We start from the raw sequence: 26270 nt of genomic DNA, 5'->3' as shown, positions 1-26270 counted from the left end.
TTTTTTTTTTTTTTTTTTTTTTTTTACCTTAGTTGCTTTTCGCACCCGTGGCTTTTATAATCTGTAAACTGTGAGCGAGTTCTCTCTTATTTGCTTCAGGTGAATACATCTTTTCCTTTCCTAATATGTGCCCTGCTCTGTGGAACGCGGCAGTCAAAGACACAGCATGGAGAAAACTGAAATGGCCAGGACCAGGCACTCTCCTCCTCTGTCCGTTTCCCTGCAGCTGGCTTGCTTCCTTCCAGCCAGGTTCTGTGCTGTCCCCTTGCCCTGGGTCTCGGCTTCTAGTGAAGTTTCCCCAGGTCACTGCAATGCTGGGTTGCGTGGACAGACATGACGGCTGGCTCTGTAGGAAGAAGCACCCATTGGGTGCTGGCCTTGTGGAGAAAGGTGGCACGGCCAGCCCCTTCTCCATCTGTATCCAGACTCAGCTTCTGATGGAGATATGCTTGTTCACCACTAAGCATTTCATGCGTGTCTCCGGTGTTGCCCCTAATGCCTCCAGAAGACACATTGAAATTGATACCAAGTTTCCTTTAAATCATTCATCTCCCGGAAGAGGCAGTGTGCTTCCTGACTTTTGTAAGCGCCAGCTTGCTCCAAGGTCACCGAGCTGCAACTGTTAGTGCTGGGGGAGGGAAGGATGGAAGCTGCTCAGCCAGGCAGGGCAGAGCTGGAGCAAGCTGTTTTCAGTGGCGCTGCCAAGCTTGCGGGGAAGGGAAGCCGTTAGAGAGCAAGTTAGCCAAAGACAGGGATTACCGCCATATCCCTAGCACGTGGCCCACTTCCCAACACCTAGTAGAATTTCTGCACATTTGCTGACGAGCCCCAGGAAACACCCTGGAATGTGGACTCAGGTAATGAAGGCAGTCCAGGAAATGGGGCTAACCAGAAACTGGGTGGGCACAACCAGACACTGAGTTAGACAGTTGGTCTAGAAGCCCAAATGAGGATTAGGATAGAGGGGACACCTCAGGCCAGGGTTAAAGACAGCATAAGTGGGACCATGGGTGTGGGGGCTCCAGGCGGAGCCTGCAGACAGCCTGATGCAGGCACGCCCTACAGCACCCTCACAGCGAGCTGTCAAAGCCACCGCACACCACCGAGCGCTGCCATGCTGTGCAGTTTCTTAGGGACCTCACTGAACAGTGCACAGCTAGGTCCATCAAATGCTGTGGCCCTGTCTCTGCGATCAGTGAAGCTTTTAATCTCTCTTGCTTATTATTTACTGTGTGGACCATTTTTTGTTTGCTTTTTGCAACTATTGGAACATACGTAGTGGGGAATTTAGACTACATACAGTGGGCATATGCAAATCCCAGAGGATGGGTTTTAAACTTTTGAGTTCTAAACAACACGAAATGATTACTAGCTGTGGGATTGTTAGACAGGGTCTCACTACGCGGTTCAGGCTGGCTTGAGCTCACTATGTAGCCCAGGCTGGTCCCGAACATGCAGCCATCCTCCTGCCTCAGCCTCCCCAGTGCTGGGATTCCAGGAGTGCGACTTTTTCTGGGTCATGGTAAAATCTTGCTTTAGCACGACAAATGACAAGCTTCGGTGTCTTTCTGCCGATGCTGCGCTGTCACTGGACCATGCCCTTTCCACTGGGTTCTGGTTCGCTCTGACACAGCAGCTATTGGACAAAGGTGAAACAGGCAGAGCTGGGAAGCCACTTGGACCTTGCCCGAGGAGAAGCCACACAGTCGTGGCATGATGGCTTGAGGAAGTCACACGGACTGCCCAAATTCAAGGGCGCTGCACACAGGGACAAGTGTCAGGGTCACAGCATAACAGGAGCGTCAGGAAGTGCCACACTGTTATGCCCACTTTTGAAAAACAAACCCCGCACAGCGAGGCTTAGCACCAGCTCCATCTAAGCAGAGGCTCTATCGCAGGATTTTCCTGATATGTCCGGCAACAGACGAATGTGTGAAGAGCATGTAGCATTCATGCGCCATGGAGTCGCAGTCTGTAGGAAAATAGATGCGCCTTGGGACTGTAGTGTAGCGAAGCAAATCAGCCACACAAGCTTGGGTATTGCAAGGTTTCTCTTAGGAGAAGCTCGATGCATAAATAAAGAGCACAATAAAATCCAGGTAAAGCTTTTAGAAGTAGGGCGACAGACCGTGTTTAAATGGGGAGACAGCCAAGATGGAGGGCGAGGGCAGGAAGGAGACAGAGCAGAAGGAAGCTGTCTGCGCACCAGTTCTCCACCAACGGTGTGATCATTACAGCAGCAGCCGTGGACGAAGACAATTAAGTCCGGAAAAATACTGGTGGCTATGCGTATTTTTCTATCCTTTCGCTTACCAGTGCTAAGGCTGTGCAAAAACAGCAGCTGCGTGGTCTAGAAAGTGCTTTCCCCGAAGATAAGGCAGAGCTGTCTAACGTAGCTTGCTCAGCAAATCTTACTTCAGAACCCAAGAAATCCCCAACCGGAACGCTGAGACACTGTCACTGTCCTCTTGCAGCATTCCCATTCTGCGCCTCTCATCGCAGCGAGTCCCCGAAGTAGCCCTTGCGCGGCCGACGGTCATGCCAGCGGCCTCGCCCGCCCGAGGGACTGCGTGGCTAAGCCAGGAGGAGGGCCCCTGGCAGGCTTCCTCCGCGCAGCCTCTGAAGAGCCTGGGCACGCGGGGGGTGACAGAGGGCAGCGCGGCCGCGCTCCCGGGAGACCCTGAGTGGCTGCCAGGTCCTTCGCTGGTGTCCGGAAGTGACACTCCCGGGGCGCTCCGGGTTGAATTTGATGCAGCCTGGATTGTGGCTGCGGCAGACGAAGGAGGCTCACGTTAGAATCCAGTCTCCCCGACCCGGTGAAGGGAAGAGGCCCCTCTGGAGCCACCGGGAATTCCAGGCTCTGCCCTTTCTCCTCTTCTCCAGCCTGACCTCCTAGGTCGGCTCTCTTTCTTTCCAGACTGAGAAGCATTATCAGCCCACCCCTGGATTTTGAAGTTAAGTAAAGTGAGGGTTGAATTTTTTTTTTTTTTTTTTTTTGTAAATCCTCATAAATAATGAAACAAACTTTATAGCAGTTTAAGCTTTCATTTCCATTTCATCCTAAGATTTTAGACTGCGGGGAAGAAACATTTTGTTTTCCACATCCTGGGAGGGGCAGCAAATTAAGTGGAAGGATTCTGAATTGGAAAGTTTTTCAGACATTCGATTGTCAGCTAATTGATCCTTTAAAAAAATGTGTGTCCCCTGCACTTGACCAGAAAAGAAGGGTTTGTGTTAGGATATCCTTCATAGATCTCAAGGAACTAGTCACTGGCTTAAAATCACTAGTATGAGTGACAGTAATGGTAGTAAAATTTACACGTTGGACTCGTATTAGTTAATGGGGAAAAACATCTCTGGTGCACGTGCGACGAGGACGACTGGAACGCTGGGCCTGGGGGACCCTACTCTGCGGAGCTGGGCTCTGCCCAGAGCTGCCGTCCCCTCCGTGGTCTCGGCGACCCTTTCTTTTCTTTTTTGTGTATATTCTTCTCCCACCACTCAGATAATTCGCAACAGATGATTTGTTTGTTTAAAAAAATGCTAGGAGATAGGTGGATGGAGCCCACATTACTTTCGATCGTGGAGCTTAAATAATCCTTCCAGGGTAGTTTTGGCATGTTAAAATTAAGTCTGTCCAGGAGCCCAGGGCGGAAGGAAGCGCACGCCGGTCAAAATGCCGCGCACTTGCTGCAGCTCCCGCTCGGTCCAGACTTTTAAAAGCTACAGGAAAACAGGTACATTGAAAACTCATGCTGGAAATATAAATACAGCCTATAACTAAAAAAAAAAAAAAAAAGTACCTACCAAATGACACCTACATTTCATTCTTGAATTTTCAATTAAAAATAAAATTGTGTTTCGCAGATGAAAAAATTATTTGACTTTTGGATATTTTTTTTTGGCTTATTTTCAACACACAAAGGTCATGGGAGGTTTGCAAACACGCGGAGTGCGCAGGGAATCTCAGGGCTCTGAGCACCTTCCGCGCAAGATTCTGCACCGCTTGAAGCGGCACCACACCGAGTCCTAGTGCTTTCTATTGTTTTACTCAGAACTAAGTGATCAAGATCTTTAAAAATAAATTTAAGATACTCAGAAAAACATTCACATTTCCTATAATGAATGAGCTACTGTATGTTAACTAGTTAAAAAAAAGTGTATCATTTCCTTTTTATTTGTTTCTTTGGTACCAGGGAACGAACTCAGGCCGTAGTGCATGCCAGGCAGGTGCTTATGCCAGTGAGCTATATCTCCCGCCCTCCTTTTCCTTTTTATTTTTGTCTTTTTGAAACAGGGTCTTGCTATGCAGTTTAGGTTGGTCTTGAGTTCAGATGTGGCCCACGCTGGTTTCGAACTCACAACGATCTTCCTGCCTCAGCCTCCCAAGTGCTGAGAGCACAGATTTGCACTATGCCCAGCCTCATTTCCTTTTTAAATGTAATTAAAATCACTTCAGGGCCGGCCGGATAGCTCAGCGGACTAAAGCGCCTGCTTAGGCAGAGCGCAGCATCCCGGGTTCGATCCCAGACGAGCCGTGTCGGCCCACCACCAGGACACAATGACAGGGCAATTGAGACTGGGTGTGGTGGTGTGTGCTTGTAATCCCAGTGCTTGGGAGGATGAAAACAGGAGAATTACTGAGTCCGATGTCCATAGTGAGACCTTGAAACTCTGTCCTAAATAGAAAATAAATAAATAAATAAATAAATGAAATCAAATCACTTCAGATGGCACAGTCAGCCCCGTGGACCCTGTCCTCCTCAGACCCCTCTGGTCCCCTCAGCACCTCTGTGACCCCTACAGCACTGGCAGGAAAGTTGGTTCCCTCTGAGCCTTGGGCAAATCACCTGCATTAGCAGGAGACTACCTGGGGGAGGCTGGGGAGGTGCTGCAAAGGGCTCAAGGTGTAGTGCGACCAGAGGAGCCACATGCGCTTCAGGCGATGGGCATTCAGTCAGCGAGAGGGAGTACACACATGATGCCCGCACGACGTGCCCTGTGCAGGTCATTCTATTTTGTACCAGGAATTGAACTCAGGACGTGCCCTGTGAAGGTCATTCTATTTTGGACCTGGAATTGAACTCAGGACCTTGCGCTTGCCAGGCAGGCTTTTGTGCTGTGGAGCTATATCTCCAGCCTTGAATATGATTATTTTAAAAGCTAAAATCAAGAAATGCAATGCCTATGGAGTTAAAGTTCTTTCCTTTTTTCTTTTTTTTAGCATTTCCAAATTTATTTTTACTATCAGTTTTCACCACCTTTCCAACAAAACCTTGCTCTGTTCTTCAACATGAAAAATAAAAAAGGAGAGTTACTTTGGTTGAATCAGAGGTCAACGGGAATGGAAGGTATTCTCTCTGCTTAGGCCTTTACCCTACTCCCTATGTCTTAGAAACTCTAGTGTTCCCAGGAGTTTGTTTCCTTCCTTCCTTCCTTCCTTCCTTCCTTCCTTCCTTCCTTCCTTCCTTCCTTCCTTCCTTTCTTCCTTCCTTTCTTTCTTCTTTCACCATTTTGTATTCTCTTGAAAAAATAAATAAAAACCAACTTTCTTTTTTAAGTGCACCTGCTCCTTGGGACTACTTTACACAAAGGCCATGTAGTAAGCAAGCGCAGCACTGCCTGCTTTGCAGTGTATTGGGACGAGGGCATTTCTAGAACGTGCACGGCCCTGCCGTCTTGAATGTCTGGTGAGAACCACCTGAACAGAGGACTAGCCAAACATTTCAAATAGTGGTGTGTCCTCAGATCTGAGGAGCACTGGCACAGTGACCTCTCTTTGCTGCTGACTCTGTCCCAGGTCATGATGGTAACTTTCTATTCTTGGGGCCTACCACCAATTTTTTCGTAAAGGTGCATCACTATGGGTATATAATACCCACACTTATTCTTCAGAGTATTTCTATTGATAAATTTTTAATTTTATGAATTTTATCATACTAAACAATTAGCACATAAACAGGAAAAAATACCAAAAAGAAGTCCTGAATTTTTCATGCTTATCAAAAAGCACTAAACATTTCAACATCATCCTTTTTTTGACACATAAAGTCCAAAAATAACACCAGAAATAAATTCCTATATGAACTACAATGAAAATACTAACAGAATTCTGCAACAATTCACTCCAGTTGTCACCCCCAAAACAGTCTTCACACATGACAACTGTATGCCCCATGTCATGTACACGGAGAGCACATGTGCTTAGCTTTCTTTTCTTGTGCTGGACCATTCTTGCCATCTTTCTTATCTTTCTCTTTCGTCAGGAGCTTCCTACCATAATGTACAACGTGCGTTTAGTAGGAGAATAAGATATCAATAAAATATCAAATGTGTAATGAGTGCTCCGAATAGACATCAACGTCTTCACATCAGTTGTTTACGTGCTTGCAAAACCTAAAAGAAAACATCAGAAATAAAAAGCCTATCTCAACTGCAGTGAAAATACCAGCAAACGTCTACCACAGAAAGAATCTTTGCTTCAGCTGCCGCACCCAAGACAGTTTTCACAAACAACAACTGCATGTTCCACACCAAGTGTCTCCTACACTGACACATGCACGTTTTGTTTTCCTGTCCCTTCCTGCAGGTACAGCTGGCATCCTTTTTGTTTTCCTGTTGTCGTGGCAGGTCCTTGTGGTGCTGCCCCCGCCTGCCCGCCTGCCCGCCTGCCAGCTTACCAGTGTGCTCCTCATGTTTTTGTGTGTGTAGTTTCTGGGCAGAAACGTTTTGTTTTTGCCCTGCTGTCAGTGATCTCCTACGAGCTCCCGTCTCAATCCTCTAAGAAAATTTCTCTGGGTTATTTTGTGCTTATTTTCTTTACAACTATCAAGTTCTACCACACATGTTTAGGATCGAGGAAAGCACAACAACCAGCCAATGCTTCAGATTTCGAGTGACATCATAGTTGTTGAATAATTCATCAGCATCTATCCCACCTCTGATTTTGCTGTAGAAAGTATAATCTTGGGCTTCTGTTTCGTTGAGGTTTCCTTATCGATATTTCTATCATAGTACAATGTCGACATCAGAAGTGCCAGTTTGTTTTTCTTTGCCATAAATGAGGCCAATATTATATCTTTCTGGAATCCAAAGATTGTACTATACAGTTGTTTAGAAGTTGCAACATGTCATTTGGAAATTCTGCCTTGTTCCTGCATGCACTTGCTACGCTGGTCAACTTGCGCTGTTAGAAAATGCAGCATCAGTTGGGAACAGGCAAGTCTGTTGTGGAACGTCATGTTCCGATCGCTTTGGGTGATGGGAGCAACCAATCTGTCCAAACATCCTTCAGTCTATTGCTATATGAAGAAGGATCTGGTGGCTGAGCTCCAGATAAATGTCTAAACTGAAAGCATAAAAGCCTTTGCATCTACAAGGCCATAAATTTGTGTGCCATATTTTGAGCGTATGTGAAATCCCATAGTTTTGCAATAGAATGCTTGAGCCTACAGTGGCCGTAAAATGTTGCAAGATGTTCATCAATAGTCCTGTGCTCAGATGCTGTGTAAAGTGCTGGACAGTTACCCACAAATTGCTCCAACAATGAGCAGATAGCAGTTTATCAGTACTTTTTCTTTCATGGTGGGTGGTTTCATTATTAAACCTCAGGCAATTTGAAGGAACCCAGATCTCCTCCCTGTCACTGTTATTCTCCAAACCTCAAGCCTACACCAGTCACTCTTCCCTAAGTCTCTTACATTCCTGTGATTAGCATGAGAAGGCCTTGCTAGGGACAGCCAACCTGTGGATGCTTTCAGTTCAGCTGGCGAGGTGCCATAACAAGTCCAGTTTTGAATATGACTGCTGGAGCATGCAGAGCGCCACTTGTACCCCAGCAGCTCTGCACGTCACAGCAGCTTGTAGCATTTTATCTGTTGCAGATGATTTCCAACACTGAATGGTACACGGCATTCCATCCAGCAGCTTTCCTCTCTGCCAAGACCCTCGCTACCTTTTTGGACCCTGTGCTCACACTGGCTCATTCCATTTGGTTGTGTGACTACTTTGTACCATTTCTATTAGCCACATCTGCACTTACATTGCTGTTTCCATCATCATCTATGGTTTAGAAAACAGAAGAGTGCACTAGTGTATTCCCCGCCCCTCCCCACCATGATACTGAGAGAAAATACACAAAGCCTATTAGCTGGAGCATTATGTGAATAAAAATCCCAGTTTGGCACTGTTGCACATACGCACACACCTTGCTGAGTGCCATACCAAGCAGATAAACACAAAGATTGCTTCCTGTAACTCCGGGCACAGCTACTGAGACGCACAGCCAGCTACTACTATGCTGAAGTACAAATTTACAGTAGAAAAGGGCGGGGTTGGTGCCGCCTACGTGACGGCCTGTGTGGACGAGGCCCAGAACTCGCTCTTAGCCAGTCTTGAGCTGCATATGCTGTGTGGTAAAACGGAGTCCAGAGTGTCGAGTCCATGTGCTCAGAAATGAGTTGGCTAAGGAGAGATGGCAAGTGCTATCACCTCCAAGTCACCCAGCTTTTCTATGACTCAGTTTCCTTTTATGTAAAACAGGGACCTTAACAGTGCCAATTTCAGAAATCTGCATGAAAATTAAGTGAGTTAATAAATACTTAGAACAGTTCCTGGTACAGCATCTGTTTAGTAGGTTTATAAATAAACATCATTTTGGTAACGGTAACTGTGTACCAACGATGGCTAAATTTCTATCTCTACTTAGTTTTCTTAATTTTCACTATTATGTCAAATTTTGTTGAAAAACAAAGTGAAATGTGGGCTGTTTTGGGCCAGGTGTGGTGGCATGTGTCTGTAATCCTGGCACTGGGGAGGCTGATGAAGGACAATTTCTGACAGTTTCTGAGTTCGACAATTTCTGTATCCTGGGCTACAAAGTGAATTCAAGGCCAACCTGAACTACTTAGTGAAACCTTGCTTCAAAAGACAAAAAAAGTTTTTTTTTTAAAAAAATTAAGTTTCTACCTTTATGAGTACATGTTTACAGAACATTGTAATTCTATTCACTGAGGGGACCTGGGACACAAAGCACATTCTGCTTCCCCTTTCCCCCTTTCCCCCCATTCCTTCCCCACCCACTATCAGGTTCACTTGTGCATCTTCTCAATCCCTATGAAGCTAACTGACATATGCATTAACAGCCAAACTAGAAGGCCAAAATTCATAGACTTTGGCTCATACTTCTTGTTTTGGTTCTGGGAATGAGGCTGAGGAACTTGCCCTTGCCAGGTAGGGGCTGTGCTGCTATATCCCTGGCCCCTAAAAGAACCATACAGAGCACATGAGACAGTTATACTAAATTAAGGTGCACTTTAAATACACTGGGCATGCTGCGATACAAGAATTTTTCTCTCTTTTTCCTATTGTCTGTGCTTTATTATGCACTTTATATACTGAGTCTTCATATAAGAAAGATATTTCAGCTTATGTGTCTGATTTACTTCATCTAAGATCATGGTCTTCTTTTTAATAAAATCCATCCTGTATCCACCCACCAGGCATTCAGTGCCTGTGGTGCGCTGGTCACTTGCTGTCCCTTCCACTGTACCTTCTGCCTTGGAGCCAGCCCACTAGAGATCGGAACAGGAGCCAAAATAAACCTCCCCCCCAAGTGGGGGGGGGGTTGGTGCTGTGTCCGAGGGTGAGAAGGTGACGAGGACCCTTGGGTGACCCAGGTCACCCAAGTTAATGCCACACACTGTAGCCTGTGAGGGCTGGAGGTGGCCTGGAGGGAAGGGTACAGGGAAGAAGTATTGGGGAGGGAAGCCCTTCGCGCCTTCTCCAGTGGTGAGTGCTATCCTTTTTGATAAAACATATTACAAGTAAAAGATATGTGAGTGAACCTCCACATAAGAGGTTTGAACTTTATAAATCACACATGCATTAATCTGTAGTAATGTATTACAGATGGTACAAAAGACATGAATTCTATAAATAGAAAAGATTGAGATAGAATAAAAATTTTTTAAAAACAAAATTTAACTTAATTTACTTATTAATGCTACACCAGACCTCTTTGTACTTGAACTTGAGCTCAGTCCTGGTCTGATCAGTGGGATTTTAAATGCCTTGCAAATTAAATCCACATTATACTAGTCAGCATTAAAAACCAAAACACACATTGAGCATTGAATTCATTGTTCACGATAATGATGTAGACCTTTACCTCAACATTGACGGACTTTTTATTTTTCACGTTTTTGTCTGACCCCTTAGTCAAACTGCTGGGAGAGGAGCTCCTTAACACTTTTTTGGTTTTAAAAACTCACTCTGGCATTGTAAGTATTATCATCCACCAGAATTTACTTTCAGGACTTCTTCCGAGCCGCTCTTCACTAACGGGCACTGACCTGGTTAAACCAGAAGCCGGAGTCTCTCAGTCTGCACCATCTACATAGGACCTGGACTGCTGGGATAGCCAGAGAAGAACAGGCACACAGGAGCCCGTCGCCGGCCACGCCAGAGCCTGCGGACCCGAATACGGCTGAGGGAGGAAGCCCTTTTACTAAATTCCTGTAAAAGCAACTTCGAGTTTATTTTGAAAGATAAAATTGGGGCTGGGGAGACAGCTTGGTGGGCTGGGTGCCTGCCTGGCAGGTGTAAGTACCTCGAGTTCGATCCCTGTTACCACATGCTATGCTGGCCAGAACCCTGGGTGTGCCCTGCTGGCCACCAAAACCAGGTGTGGTGGCACAATGCCTGTAATCCCAGCACTGGGGAGGCTGAGACAGGAGGATCATTACAAATCTGAGCTGCGTAACGAGACCCTGTACCAAATAAGTAAGTAAATAGAAGATTAAAAAATAAAAATAAAATAGATATTATGAACGGTAATCCTAGTATCTTTCCTGTATCAAAACCTGCGATGTACCAATTTAGGGGCCGCTGCGCTGGATCCCTTTGCACCCCAAGGAAGCCTGGGCCAGCGTGTGGTCTACCGAAGGGCTTAGGGGTGTCAGGAGATAAAGGCCCTGCCCCTATCGCAACCAAGGGGCTCGGATTTCATTTATTTTCATTTCATACATTAAGCATTCTGTTCATTTTTATTTGAACAAAGGACCCACAGTGACAGCACGCTGGGGGCTCCCTGTGTGGGCCCTGGAGGCCCACACCCAGCAGTTGACAGCAGGCTGAGCGGAGCCTGGAGCCAAAGGGTTGCAATGTTATCAGAGGGCCCAGCCTGCCCATGAAGTGCCTGGGTTTTGGCTTTGTGTATATTGGTCTTTTCTTACCTGCAAAATCAGCCTCAAATCTAAAAGGAAAAACAGCTTAATCACAGAGGTTACACAAGGTTTGGGAACACATAAATGGGACCTAATGCATTGGTAAAAATATGCGTTTGTTTTTTTTTTTTCTCCTTAGTTGAGACATTTAGTAAGTAGTTTTCAGTATTTTAGAAGCTGATCATATTAAAGGCAAGCTTGAAAAGGATATGGTTCTTGGAGTATTTCAGTGAGCTTGATCTTCTCTTTCTTGGGGCTCCTGGAAGTGCCCTCTAGTTCATGCATCTTCAGATAGTATAAAATCATTGGACTCTGACCGCCAAAATTGAAGAGAATGCGGTAAAACTCCGGGCCAGCGCTGCTATAGTGGGACTGAAGAAAAAGAGAACAGAGCAACTATTTTGAAAGAGCTGTTAACTTCCATTGCAAGTACAAATAAGATTACTATTAAATGTACTTAAAACACAAGAAAGTGCATTCTACAGAGCATCTTTTTATTGTTTCTTTTCTTCTTTTTCTGTTTAATTAGTGCATATTGGTTCTAGAAGTCAGTTGGGCTGGTTTTGGCAGGTGTGCGGGTGCATGTCACTCCCTGTCACCTGGCCACTTTCAGTCTGTCACCTCCCTCCAGCTTCGTGCCTTTTGGTTTCAATGCATGTAATAGATTCTAACCACACTCACACCCACTACCTGTCCTCAGGTTCTCCTCTACTCTCCCTGTTCCCATCCTTTTCGAGTGATAGTCCCCCTTCTACTACTTTTTGTCATCCTTTTTAAATTCCACATATTAGGGAGCATATGCTGTATTTTTTTCTTTTTGGATCTGGTCAAAGCATCTTATGAATATGTGCAGTCAGGCCCTTCTAGCCTTGTGATTTATCAACAAGCTTGAGTATAGGTTAGTACAGATTATTCAGCACAATAACGGAATAAAAAAAAAAGAAATGAAAAGAGCCAGAAAGGGGAGAAAGAAAAATTACAAATAAGCTGTAGTAGCCAGCACTTTCTAAATTTTAGGAAAAATATATTCAAGACATTTAATAGATTTTAAGTAGGGTAAATTCACCATCTACAAAATAGATGGTAAATTCTACCATTTTTAAAGACAAAAAGAAAATCTCAGCAACAAGAGAAAAGCAACTCATGAAATATAATGGGATCTGAATCATGTTAACAGCTGACTTACTATCAAAGCAAAAGCCAGATACAGTGAATAACAATCAAAAATTTGACCAAGAATTTTGTGTCAAAAACAAACAAATCAATCAGTACAATAACTCCAAGAGACTATTAGTCTAATGGGGGTAAGATCAGTATAACAACTATTCATAAAAATAAGCTTTAGAGTAGCAACTACTGTTGATTTCCTATCATCTTGTTTTGAAATTCTGTGTAGCTTTTAATATTTTTCCTTATTTTTTATTCTCTTTAAAAAAAAGCTTCAAAAAACTAAGTCTTCCCCCAATGTTTGTAATGTTAAGTGAGAGATGTATTATTTACTCCACTTCTTGAAATAATATATGATTTTATTTGCTTTATTGATACATAAGCTTCTCTTGAATTTCTTTTGCTTTTATGGTCACTTTCTATGCTGTAGATTTTTTATTTTATGCTTAATATGGGTTTCAGAATTTCTAGTTGATCCAGAATGATTACAAATGATGGGAATAATGGGATAATCATAAAGAAAATGAATTCTTGTGTGGTGAAAACGATGTATTAGACATGCTTTCTATCATGTAAATGAGTGTCCCTCATCTTAATGTTCTATGATAGACCAAATCAGATTATATGTAAACTGATTGCTAAGATATACACAAAAGCAGCCTGCTGTATTTAGAATCTTAAATGTCCCTGAAAGGCTTGTTCACCAGCCTGTGGCGCTGTGGGGAGAAGGTGGAACTTTAGGGGGAAGGGCCTAGTGGGAGGAAGTAAGCTCATGGGGGCGGGCCTAATGGAAGGAAGTGAGGTCATGAGGGGTGGGCCTAATGGAAGAAAGGCCATAGGCGGGGAAGTGAGGTCATTAGGGACAGACCCTTGAAGAGAATATTGCCAGCCTGAATCCTTCCAGCCTTCCTCCTACCATGTTTCCTTCTGCCATGTGTGAACAGCGCTCCTTTGCCCTGAATTCCTGCCTTCTCACCACTTCCTGCCTGAACACAAGTCTGAGGCAACAGGCTGAAATTTCTAAAAGTCAGAAACAAAATCAATCTTTCCTTTTTTTTTTTTTTTTTTTTTTTTTACTCTTTTTGTTTGTTTTTGAGATAGAGTTTGGCTTCAAACTTACTATGTGGCTCAGGCTGGCCTCAAACTCATGGTGATCTTCTCCCCGCAGCCTTCTGAGTGCTGGGATTACACATACACCCCTGTACTTGGCTTAGTCTTTACCAGTTTTAGGTTGATTATCTCAGGTATTTTGTTAGCAATGCAAAGCCCAAGATAACTAACACCCAGCCCAAACTCAGCTAAGGCTAAAAATTATCTTTTTCAAAAAAATTTAGTCCAGGGTCTACAGGGTCTCACTACACAGATTGGACTTGTAGTGATCCTCCTGTTTTCAGCCTCCCAAGTGCTGGGATTACAGACAAGCACCACCACACCCAGTCTTAAAAATTATCTTCCCTGTCTAGAGAAGACTTTTGTGGTCCTTTTCTTGCTTCTGCTTGAAAAGGGTTGTGGAAGATAAAAATTATCTTACTAAAATTCTAGACAAAGAAATTTTTGTTACTTTTTTTCAAGTTGTCAGTTATTAGGGAAACCACAGTTCATGGTCTCTTTCCCTATGAGGATCATGATTTTAAAGGGTCACTCAACCAGGTAAGAGAAGAACTAAGTATTCAATGCAAATTCAGTGTTTTGTGAGACAATAGTTACTTTAAAACATGCTTTAGTGCAGCTTCATGTTGCCCGGTGAATACCTTGTTAGTCCCTCCAAAAAGCCCCGCCAACGAACAGCAAGCCCAATGCTTCCTTTCATCCCCCAAAAGCGAAAGGCAGAATTTTTTTTAGAGCACTTTAAGATTTCATGAATGAGGGCCAGGGAGATAGCTCAGTAGAATAAGTGCTCGCCTGGCAAGTGCAAAGTCCTGAGTTCAGTTCCCAGTACAAAAAAAAAAAAAAAAAAAAAAAAAAGATTTCATAGACTTTTATAGTCAAGAGTTAATGGCAGTAAAATTGAAAACCTAAGCAATCTCGTGAATGTTGAAAGGATCACAAGGGATGACCTAGAGCCCAAAGGGCGCCTTGGTGCCTGGTGTGTCTTTTAGCATCTTAAAGGATGACTGCTGACACTGACTGAAGCAAAACCTTAGTTGTGTGGTCTGAGTGTGTCCTTTAGTGCTCATATGCAATGTCACGTTCAGTGACATGGTCCCATAAGTGCCCTCTGGGCAGCCAGACAACTTGGGGACTTTGACAATTCTTTATTTCTCCTGAAATCTATCTCCCTATAGCTTTCCATTCTTGATATGTCATACTTTTTTTTGAAACCACACAGAAAATGTTGAATTCTGATTTCTACAGTAGCCTCTAAACAGTATGAAAACAATATGGCTTCCAGAGTATTTTTGTTGCTAACAGAAATATCTCTGAATATTTGACCTATTGTGGGAGCAGATCCTTTTGTCATCTTATTTTCTTTTGAAAACACTCCTGGTTTTCTACAGTGCTTTTCCAAAGCATGTTTCCAAAAATGAACAGTCAGCACAGGCTGGATCCTGCCTGTGATGCACTAAACGTCTGCTCCGTCCCCAGTCGTGCTGAAGCCCTGACACCCAGTGAGGTGGATTTGCAGTAGGGGCTCTGGATGTGATGTGGCCCTGCAGGAGGGGCCTGGTGTCAGTGCCAGAACTCTTCATCTCTGCCATCCAAGGTTACTATAAAAAGAGGCTGTGTGCAGGCAGGAAGAGAGCATGTCCCAGAACACCAAGTGGACGACTCTCTACTCCTGGATTTGTCTAACCTCTAGTACAGTGAGAAATTTAAAAAAAAAATGTATTTAGTACAAGGTCCACAGGGTCTCACTACACAGATCAGACTCATAGTGATCCTCCTGTTTTCAGCCTCTCAAGCACTGGGATTACAGGTGCCCACCACACCCAGTCTAAGTCACTGGGTGATGAAACCCCACCCTTGCGTCTGCCTAAGCAGGTGCTTTAGTCCGCTGAGCTATCTGGCCAATCCTATGGCGCTTTTTTAAAGGGTACTTTTTATGGCACCCCAAGGTACAGTATCCAATGGAAGGGGCCCAGGACTTTTTTAAATTTTAAGTAAAAATTTATATTTTTAAATCAAATGTAACTAGACAAATATGATTACATTTTATCAAGAATGACTGTATCAGACCTAAAATCTAATTATCTAACAAAACTGAGGGATCAAATTCAGAACTGCAAGCCAATAAGCTCAATAACTTGTGTTGCAGAGCAGCAGAAGATGGCAGGCCCGTGGGTGGGTCCCGACTTGCAAAGCGCCTTACAGAACATGAAGAGTGAAGCATTTGGGACGCGAGAGTAGCAGAGCATCTCCACCCACGGCCCGGTTCCAGGGTCAGCCTCTACAAAGAAGTCGGGGCGACTGCTGTGTTATTCCCCTAACGCAGCCTCACCTCGAGTGCTTACTAGGATCACAGCCCCATGAGCACGCTGGAGGAGGGCTCTGCATGTTCACCCGGGAGAAGTCGTGTTGTAGGGAAGATAAATGCTGTGATTTTTCTGCATTAGCGGTGGGACTACTTCAGAAGAGAATGGACTGTAACATTAAGACAAGCCCCTCCAGATAAACCTTTTTGAGCATTATATATATTTTTCTCTAAAATGGACATGGAGGATGTAATAGTATCACCTATGTGAAGCTGGCCCATTGCGAGCACAGGGCAGGTTAAATGAGAACTGTCTTCTAGTAATGACTTGCCCGCATACCTTGGCTGTTGGCTCCATCACACATGAGTCTTCCTTGAATGTGGACATCACATATGCTCTTGGATTCTTTAAAATTTTTGTCATACTGAAGTCAATACCTAAAATGGAAAATAAAGTACACTTACACATTCTGGTGTATTTTTCCTTTACAGAAAGCCATGGTGCTCCTTTTCTTTCTGTCCAGCAGTGCATACTACACTTGGAGTCAAACGTGGGTGAGATCAATGGAAGATGGCTACCAGTTGCCCCAGTGGGAGGAATGGATATTTGATTTCACAGCCTTACTGAATAGGGCTTTAGGGTTCATAAAAGCCATCCATCTACATTATCGCGTGCCAGCCTTACAGAACCATCCTGTAAGCAAGTAACACATTCTACACTTTGAAGCCCAGGAAAGTGCATGACTTGTTAAGTCATAGTTTGCTCAGGAGTGGAGGAAGAAGAGAAGCCGAGAATTCTGCCCATGATGCTGGCACAGGGCAACGGGAGGCGTGAGCATCTGCATGTCGGAGCCCCCTTTCCTCCACTCTAACGCCAGTCAGAAAGGAAGAGCTGGAGACCTTGCCTTCCAACGTGCATGAATATGCACGAGGGCCCAGCCGGAACCTTGTCGCATTTCAAAAGGCAAGCAGTCATATGATTTCATCAACCGTGTCCACTGACCTACAGGCGCCAGGTATGTGTTAGGTGTATCTTAATAACACAGCACAGGGCAGAAGGGTGGCTGGGGGGCTCTGGACTCCGGCGCTGAGCTTCAGTTCCCAGACAGGCTCCTCAGAGCTTGGGCTGCAAGGTTGAAGACAAGCCTCCCAAGAGCTGGGGAAAGTCACTTGGGCCTATTTTTGACATTATATGTTAAGAAATGTTAGACCTTAGCCTGAAATACTACAGGCAGGTTAAAGACTGGTTAGCCAAAAAATTGCATTATAAATAGAAGCAGTAATTTGGAATTTGATGATAAATCATATATTTTTGAAGGTTTTCTTGATTTTGAATCATCCTTAAATACAAATTTGTGATATTAATTTCTGATCTTGTGTGAATAAATATAATTTTAATAATAAAGGAAATTCTAAGTCATGCCTATTACGGCCACAATAGAAAGTTTCTATTTTAGACCATCTGATCTTGGTTTTAGAATTACCCCATGTGGGCACAAGAGTAATCAGTAATATTACAGTGACCGTGTTATTCCATTTTCTACCTCTAATCCATTGATTCACTTTAGGGAAAACATTACAGTTTTCGCGTATTCTCTGTCACAGCATCTGTGAAAGCCTGGGGAGACGGCCCAAAGAACCACAGAGGACTCCATTAAAGCTGCAGGAAATGGTTCCTTCACCGCTTTTATTAAGCTTTGCAAAATTCACAGTGAAAAGTAATTTCAAGTGTTATTCTACCGACACTGGGAAAGCTTCATTTAAATAACATTATCCTGCTTATTTTAGAAATTTTATTTCCCTTAAAAAAGAGACATTTACACAGCTATGTACAGTCATCTCCCTCTACTCTTGCAGCTTTTAATAGCCTTTCTGAAATGTGAATCAATAATACAATATTTCTTGGCAGAACTAAGCCAAGTTAAAGCAGGTCATATACAATAATATACTAATTGCATGTAGAAACAGAAATAGTATTACTCATAGATCTACTTTATTTAATTTTTAAGAAATCTATTTATTTATTTATTTGGTATGGAGTCTTGCTACACAGCTCAGACTCATAGTGATCCTCCTAGCTCAGCCTTCCCAGTGCTGGCTTTGTAGGTATGTGCCACCACACCTGGTTTCAGGGCTGGCATGGTGTGCAGTACCAGAGATCAAACCAGGTCTTTGTGCTTGCCAGGCAGGCGTTTAGACTGCTGAGCTATCTCCTCAGACCCATAGGTCTACTGTACATTATGCCTAATTGCCATAAAAACTACTTTCAGAAAGAGACTTTCATTTAGCACTGACATGCAAGAGGAAATGGAGGAAAGAGAAGAGTCCAGTGGCCAGTAAGCAAAGTATATCTGACCTGAGCAATGAGAAATGAAACATGAATGCAATTTTCTCTTAGCAATACAGGAGAAGGATGAGTATCTCAAAGAAAGTATTCCACGGTGACGAGGATATTCTTCCTTCTTACGCTACGGATTTTCTTATACCTCCATGACATTTTTCCAGATCCTTATTCTAACATCTACCTCCCAAGTCCTTCCAGGATCCCCTTTGCAGGCCCAGTCATTGGTGTGTGCACATGGAGACCCCAGTGAGCTATACGTCTCTACGGCTACACACACAGCCATCCTCCCGTATCTCTGCAAGCAACTGTTGCTTTAAAGAAGCAGACTGCAGCCCTGGGGCTCACAGTGCATACAGTAAAGTTAAAATGCTGAGGGCCAGTGTGATAGCTCAACGAACTAAGTGCTTGCTTAGGCAAGCACAGGGACTGGGGTTCAATCCCAGGCACCATATGCTGCGCTGGCCCCACCCTTGGGCGTGCTGAGCCGACAACCAAGTCCTGGAGTAGTAGCACGTACCTGTAATTCCAGCACTGGGGAGGCTGAAAACACTATGAGTCCAAGCTGCATAGTGTGACCCTGAACACACACAAAAAGTTAAACTGCTTCTCCTAGAGATGTGATGTTAAGATGAAATGGAATTGTAAAGAATGTTCCACGAAGTTATACAGGTAAAGACTTTGCAAACTGTGAGTGCTGTGTATACGTAAGGTGTCATGATATGTTGGCTTTCATGAGCTCTGAACAGAACTTAGTATATCCAGCAATATGAAGCTCTGTGTCATGATAAAATAGTGACCTGAATCGTATGTGCTTCCCAGGAAGTATTTTATCTTATGGTGCCATTTCTTCTTCCTGTTATTTCTTATCATGAATTACATTGCATCTTGAAAAACTAACTTGTTGCTCAGACAAATAATAGATACGAGAAACATGTGATTAACTTTTTGAGCATTTCTAGAATTTTTGTATGAAGACCAAAGCTCTAGGCATCTGCAGAGGCAGCTGGGTGTTTACGAACATGACTTGGAGACAGACGTGCACACGTGCCTTAACAGAGCTCGGGACTTGGTCAGCATGATGGTGAGGATACTGACTGGCCCTTTTTAAATCATTCTTGGAGGGCAGGGAGCTTTTTAAAAAAATTTTTAAACTACTAACTGGATTCTGAAGCAAAAACGGGAAAACATGTCTAACACACATTTTTTTTTTTTTATCTTTTAAGATACACTTAGAGTTTCTTTTTTATTTTTTTAACACACAATTTTAAGAATCAATGTTGTTTCTTTTTTAAGGAGATGAATGGAAAAGACCCTGACATGTATGCTGGGATGCAAGTGTTTTGCTTTTTTAAAGGAAGAAAGGTTTATTTTGGCTTATGTGGAATATGCATTTCCAGTCATTTCTAGATCAGACCATTATGCTAGTAAACACTTCCAGATCCTGATTTCAAAAAACGCACTTGATTGCTTCATGAAACTGCTAAGATCAAACAAAATGAGAATTATTACACGGGAATAAAGGAACTGACGAAGATAAAGTTTTTATGAATTTTGATTTGAAATTTTGTGGGTTCTTAATATTTTAACTTCCAGATTTAAAACTTTTCCTAGAGCTTACACCAATTTAGTAAATTACACTTTTGTAATCAGAACCTGAATTTTTTTTTTCTCCCTACCTAGTCCACCAGGATTAGGACACTATCATTGACTAGTCTTATTTTAGGGCAACACATTTGTCTCCACATGTTCTAGAAGAAACTCCTCTTCGTAGCTGGATAACACTGTGCAGACTGGGTATATGAACAGGCTCTGGTTGAGCTGTCACATTTTCAGATAGGAGTCACCAGTTTTTTTTGTCGATTCAGTGCTGAGGATTGCACCCAGAGCCTCGTACGTGCCAGACAAGTGCTCCAGCCCGGGCTGCCTCTCTACAGCCTGAGCAGACAGCTGTGAGAACTGCGACTGACTTTATGGAGCCTGTGACGCTGGCCGGTCCCTTGATACTTGTTTCCCGTACAGGTCTGCTAGCCAGTGGCAGGTCAAGCTGTCACCTCCTGACAAGCTCAGTAACCTCCGAATCTTTGGGGGACATCAGTCTGACTCAGGTTGCAAATTTCCAGCCTAATGTTTCCAACTTTCTCTCATCTTTCTAACTTGGATTGAAACAAAACTTGAGCTTTTGGTGAAATGCTGCAGGCTGAGGCTATGCGACTCTATGAAGAGCTTGCAGGAATCACCCCACAGCTGGTGGGGACAGTATTGCACCTGTCCTGGAGGACTCAGAAGCACCCAGCAGGATGCCCGATTCGTATCCACAACAGGGAGGCCTGTCAGATGGCCCTGCCTTGTCCCCTGTCCAAGGAGCGTGCTCTGGACCCAACATCTAGAAATCTTTTCGTTCAGCTGTGTTCCACACTCAGAAATTAGCTCATAGGCCACTCCGAATACGAGCCTTTATTTTTCTTTTGTTGCTATAGAAATGCTTCTTATTAAGTATGCTTGCTTATACTATTAAGTGAAATTTTAAAAAAGTGGTTAACGTGTTACTAGTACACCTTAATGGGGTTCAGTGTGATTTTCAATATTTGCAAATTATACATGCATATTCATAGACCTGGGTACTGGTCAGGCCTTCCTCCCTTTACTCAAGCCCTCCCCTTCCTGACTGCTGGTAGTCCCTAAGTGAGAGTCAGGCCAAGTTTTAAAAATGTATCCACATGGGAAAGAGCACAGCAGCCCTTGTGTTTCTGTATCTGGTTATTCTTTGCTTTCTGAAAAACTTCCATCTTGTTCTCTGTAATGCTTGTCCTAATTTACATCCCACCAAAGTGTGTTTCTTTTTCATATATCCTCACCAAACTTTATTTCTTATTATGCCCATTCTGTGATAAGAATGTCTTATTGTAGTTTTAATTAGCATTTCCCTGATTGCTAATGATAGAATCCTTTTGCATAAGTTTGTTGACATTTGTATTTTTTCTTCTGAGAAGTGTTTATTCAGATCATTGGTACATTTTAAATTGGATTTTTTTTTGTTCCTTATATAACCTGGCTATTAATTCCTTATGGGATAAGAAGTGTTTTCTCCTTCTCTATAGATTGCTCTGCACTCTGTTGATTATTTTCTTTGCTGTACAGAAACTTTTCAGTTTGATGTAATTCCATGAGTTTATATTTGCTCTCTGTTTTTGAGGTACTGGGGATTGAACTCAGGACCTTGCACTTGCCAGGCAGGTTCTTATTCTACTGAGCTATCTCCCAGCCCTATATTTGTGTTTGTTTTCTACATTTTTATGTATTTTGTGCAGCATCTCACTAATCAGCTTGGACTTGTGATCTTCCTGTTTTCAAGACTCCCAGTGCTGGGAATACGGTGTGCATCACCATTCCCAGACTTGGTCACCTGCTCAGTGTGCTTGGGGGCGGGGCCTGCCTGGCATGTGGTGCTAGAGACTGAGCCCCGGTCCCTGTGCTTGCCTAAGCAGGCACTTAGTCCTCTGAGCTATCTTGCTGGCCCTTGTTTTCTACAGTTTTGCGATCATCTCTAAAAAAATCATTGTCGATATTAATATCTTTATGTGTTTGTCCTTTGTTTTCTTCTAGTAGTTTCATAGTTTCAGGTCTTGTTATAAAACCTTTGATCCATTTTGAGCTTGTTTGTATAGAGTGAGACCAGGGGAGGGTCAGTCTTTTGCGTGTGGATATTCAATTTTCCCAGATCCTTTTACAGAAGAAACTGTTTTTTCTTCAGTGTATGCTTTTGGCACCTTTGTAAGAACTAGTTAGCTTTAGATGTGTGAGTTTGCTTCTGGGATGTTATTCCAGTGTGTGTGTGTGTGTGTGTGTGTGTGTGTGTGTGTGTGTTTTCTTTTTCTTTTTTGTAGCTATTGGGAATGAGATTGCTTTCAAGATTACTTTTTTAACCACCATGTTATTGATGTATAAAAATGTTGATTTTTATATGTTGATTTTATATCCTGTAACTTCACTGAATTCATTTATCAGTCCTATTACACTTTTGATAGAGTGTATACAATCATGTCTTCAGAAAAGCATCTTTTAATTTTCTTCTGCTTGTATGTCCTATATTTATTTCTCTTGCCTAATTGCTCTGGCTAAAGCATTCAGCACTTGCTGCAGTAGGTGCAGTGGGAGTGAGAACCTGCATCTTGTTCCAGATCTTTGAGGGAACAATTTCAGCTTTTCCTCATTTGGTGTGATGTTGGCTGCACAAATTTATACTTTATTATGTTGTCTGACCTTTCTGTAGCTAGTCTGTTCAGAGTTTTTACCATGAGGTAATACTGAATTTTATCAAATGCTGCCTGTTTTAGAAGAGCATGTGTTGTTTATTCTTCATTCTGTTGATGTGTTGTATTATCAATTTATGTACATTTAACTGTCCTTGCATCCTGGAATAAATCCAGTATGATTTTGGTAAGTGGTCTTTTTGATGTGTTGTTTGAGTTGAATTTTCTTGTATTTGCTGAAAATTTTTGCATCTATGTTTATAAGAGATATTAATTTTTGTTGTTATTATGTTTAATTTTGGTATCATAGTGATGAATTTGGAAGCATTCATTTCTTTTAAAATCGTTTGGAATAGTTTGTGAATTCATGTTAGTTCTGATTTAAAAGTCTGATAGGTATTGGCAATGTGAGCTGTAAAGAATTTTCTTTGTTAGAAGGTTTTATTACTGATTTAATCTCACTATTTACTGATCTATTTAGGCTTTTAAGTGTTCATTAATTACTCTCAGTAGGTAATGTATGTCCAGAAATGTATCTATTTTTTCTAGGTTTTCCAATGTTTTAGTACATCGTTTTTTTATAATGATCTCCAATAATCCTTTATATTTCTGTAGTGTTCACTATAATGCCTTCTTCTCCATTTATGAAGTTCTTTATTGGGTATTCTTTTCCTAGTACAGCTCAACTTTTGTCAGTTTTTAAATTTTGTTTTATCAGTCTTTTGTAGTTGTTTCAGTCTCTATTTTAATTGTTTCTGTTTTGATCTTTGTTATTTCTTTCCTTCCACCAATTTTGTGTTTGGTTTATTCTTGCTTTTCTAGGTCCTTGAGATGGATGCTTAGGTCATTTACTTGAAATATTTCTCTTTTTGATGTAGGCATGCATTGCCATAAATTTTGTTGTGCTTCCATTTTCATTTGTTTCAAGAAAAGTTTTAAAATTTCCCCTTTGATTTCTTCAACGACCCATTGTTCATTTAGTAGTATGCCGCTAAGTCTCCAGAACTTTGTATAGTTTCTGAAGTTTCTTTTGTTATTAATTTCTAGTTTTATTCTTGTGGCCAGCAAAGATACATATTACAACTTCACATTTTTTAGCTTGTTGAGATGTTTTGTGGCCTATAGTTGTTATAGAGAATGTCTTATGTGCCGAGGAAAAGAATGCACAGACTGGCACTGCTGAATGAAGTGGTCTGTAAATGCTAAGTCCACTTGATCTATACCATAACTGAACTCTGTTCTTTCTTTATTTTCTGTCTAAGTGGGCTGTCCATTAATGAAAGTGCACTATTAAAATCTCCCATCATGAACTGTATTTGATCTCTATGTCTCTTGTTAGTGTGTATTTTATGAAGTTGTATGCTCTCACATGACAAATGTGCTTACACTTGTTGTATCTTCTTGTTGAACTGTTCCCTTGATCATTATGTAGAAACCCTTCTTGCTTCTTTTCATGGTTCCCTTGAATCTATTTTGTTGGATGTAAGTGTATCTTTTTCCACTTTCTCCTTGCGGACTTTGTGCATCTTCACTGGTGAAGTGAGTTTATTATAGGAAGCATACCATTGCGCTCTGCCTAGTGCCACCCAGCCAGTCTTCATCTTTTAACAGCTATGGAAGGATGCATGCTGTCACTCTGTTAAAATGCTTGTGTTTATTTTGAATGCCATGTGTTCTATTTTGCTCTCTTGTTCATCTTTGTGGCATAGTGACTATGTCAACAGTGTAGGATTCTTCAGTGTTTCTCTTGTGTGTCTAGTTTTCAGGATAATAACTTTCCTTTTGCTTCTGGGTATAGGATGCCTTTGAGCCTCATGCCTTTTCCCTTTCCTTCTTCTCCAGGCACCCACAAAATGAAGCTTTCAATGAAAGTTTTTACTTGTGTTACTGAGCTGTTTGTTTTCAAAATTTCTTTTTGTTCTTTTTAAGCTACCTTTTTGATGAACTGCTTAGTCATGTCATACACTGTTTTCCTAATTTTGTTCAGTTGTCTTTATTCTCTTGAATCTCACTGCATTTTATTTTACTGAGAAACAGATAGCAATGAGACAGTTTCAAAACTGATTAGGACAGTTTCAATAATTAATACACTGTACATTGTTATCTTCTTAGTGGTTATCCATAGTACAGGATGCAGACAGGATATCCTGTCCAAACACTGTTAGTACAAATCTTTCTTCTCATTGAATTAATTTTTTTCCGTAATTTTATTGAGAGACAAATAGCAATGAGACAGTTTCAAACCAAATTGGTAGGACAGTTTCAATCATTAACACATTGCATACTCTCTTCCTAGTTGCTGTACAAGATGTGGACATGATATCCTATTTACAAACACTATTAGAACAAATCCCTCTATTCATTAAGAGAGTGTAACTATGTATCTATCCTAACCATTTTGAATACACAGATACAAAATTCACTGCACTTTTTATAATCATTCTTATAAGTTCACACCTCCAAACCTCTAAAATTGCCTTCCTTTGCTTGGCTCCTCTTCTTGTTCCTGGTTGAAGACATTTATAAGCCAGAGTCTGCAGCTACTGCTTTGAGCCTGCTTTTCCTAATTTGCACTGCATGCATTAATCAGCTTGATTTCCTCTTGATAATCTGTCTTTGGTTATGGAGTTCTGTATCAAGTATGAACTCTCAAGCATTGAAGAGAAATTATATTTTCTCTCTGAGAGTGTACTGTGCATTGTTTCAATTTAAAATGGGGTTTAAATAAATGTGCTTTATGTACCTTCCAGTTATCCCTTCCCTGAAATAGCCTAATAGTGGAGACACCATCACGAACCTGGTCACAGGTTCATTGGAAAACTTAGAAAGAACACAGGATTAGGGTGTGCATGTCCAAATTCTAAGCTATTTTTTTGTACTGAGAATTGAACTCAGGATCTTGCACTTGCCAGGCAGGTGCTGTGCCACTGAGCTCTATCCCCAGCTACATTCTGGTTTTAATGTTTCTAGAATCCTACTTTTCAACTGGGCATCAAATTCCTCATTTGTAGAAGTGGGAACTTCTTTTTCTATTTGTTGTTCTGAGATAGGGTCTCACTGTGTAGGTCAGGCTGGCCTTGAACTCACTATGTAGCCCAGGCAGGTTTCAAACTTGTGGCGATCCCCCTGCCTCAGCCTCAGAAGTGCTAGGAGTATAGATGTGGACCACCATCTGGTGAAAGGGGAAATTTTTTGAAAAAAATTGATGTTCATATTATGTCTCATATTTCAAGTTATATTAAGACATGAGGAGATAGTTTAAGTTGATCTCTTTCTGTTATGTGAAAGAAAGCATAAATGTGATTTCTTGAGACTAAATCTGTTTTCTTTTTCCATTTATTCATTTGTTCACATATTCCTTTGAGAACTATTTCTTGCAGGCTATGTGAAAAACACTACAAAGTTCAAGACAAAGGATACAGTCTTCAGTGGTTAACTGTCATAGTTAAATAGATAGCACGTATACAATTCATACTTTGGGGATATTCAGCATCTGTTACAAAGGCCATGTGACAGAAAGGAGCAAGCAGATTAAATCAGAATTGAAACCTGTATGCTGGGACAGGGACCATTTCTGAGATGTGGTAATCAAAGAGGGCTCATTTAAAATCTGATTACATTTGCAAGGGTTCATGGGAAAAATTCAGGCCAGTGGAACATGTACAAGGGTGACCCTGGGTACCAGGACACTGGGACAGGACCATGAGAAGACCACCTTGCTTGCAGCAAAGAGGTCCTCGGGGAGTGTCCGCCACAAGAATGTCTAGAAAGAGAGCAAGAGACATTAAGATGGGGTGGTTATCCTAGCGCAAGGTTTTCTTAAACGTGTCTGTCAGGAAATAAGGCACTGTACTCAAATCTTTGAGGGTGAT

General features: G+C 42.2%; 1 protein-coding gene across 1 annotated transcript in view; it reads right to left on the bottom strand.

The window, feature by feature from the left end:
- The window catches only part of Fam227b (family with sequence similarity 227 member B), a 201536-nt gene that overhangs the window by 25871 nt on the left and 149395 nt on the right, over positions 1-26270 (bottom strand). The window contains exons 13-14 of the mRNA XM_023724063.1: positions 16145-16242; positions 11437-11597 (exon numbers count right to left, since the gene is read on the bottom strand). Of these exons, the coding sequence (XP_023579831.1) occupies positions 11437-11597; positions 16145-16242 (259 nt within the window). The remainder of the gene's footprint in view (positions 1-11436; positions 11598-16144; positions 16243-26270) is intronic.

This window comes from Octodon degus, unplaced genomic scaffold (genome assembly GCF_000260255.1).
Source record: "Octodon degus isolate 3935 unplaced genomic scaffold, OctDeg1.0 scaffold00105, whole genome shotgun sequence".
NCBI classification, from domain to species: domain Eukaryota; kingdom Metazoa; phylum Chordata; class Mammalia; order Rodentia; family Octodontidae; genus Octodon; species Octodon degus.
This window is presented reverse-complemented; position numbering and strand designations above follow the sequence as displayed.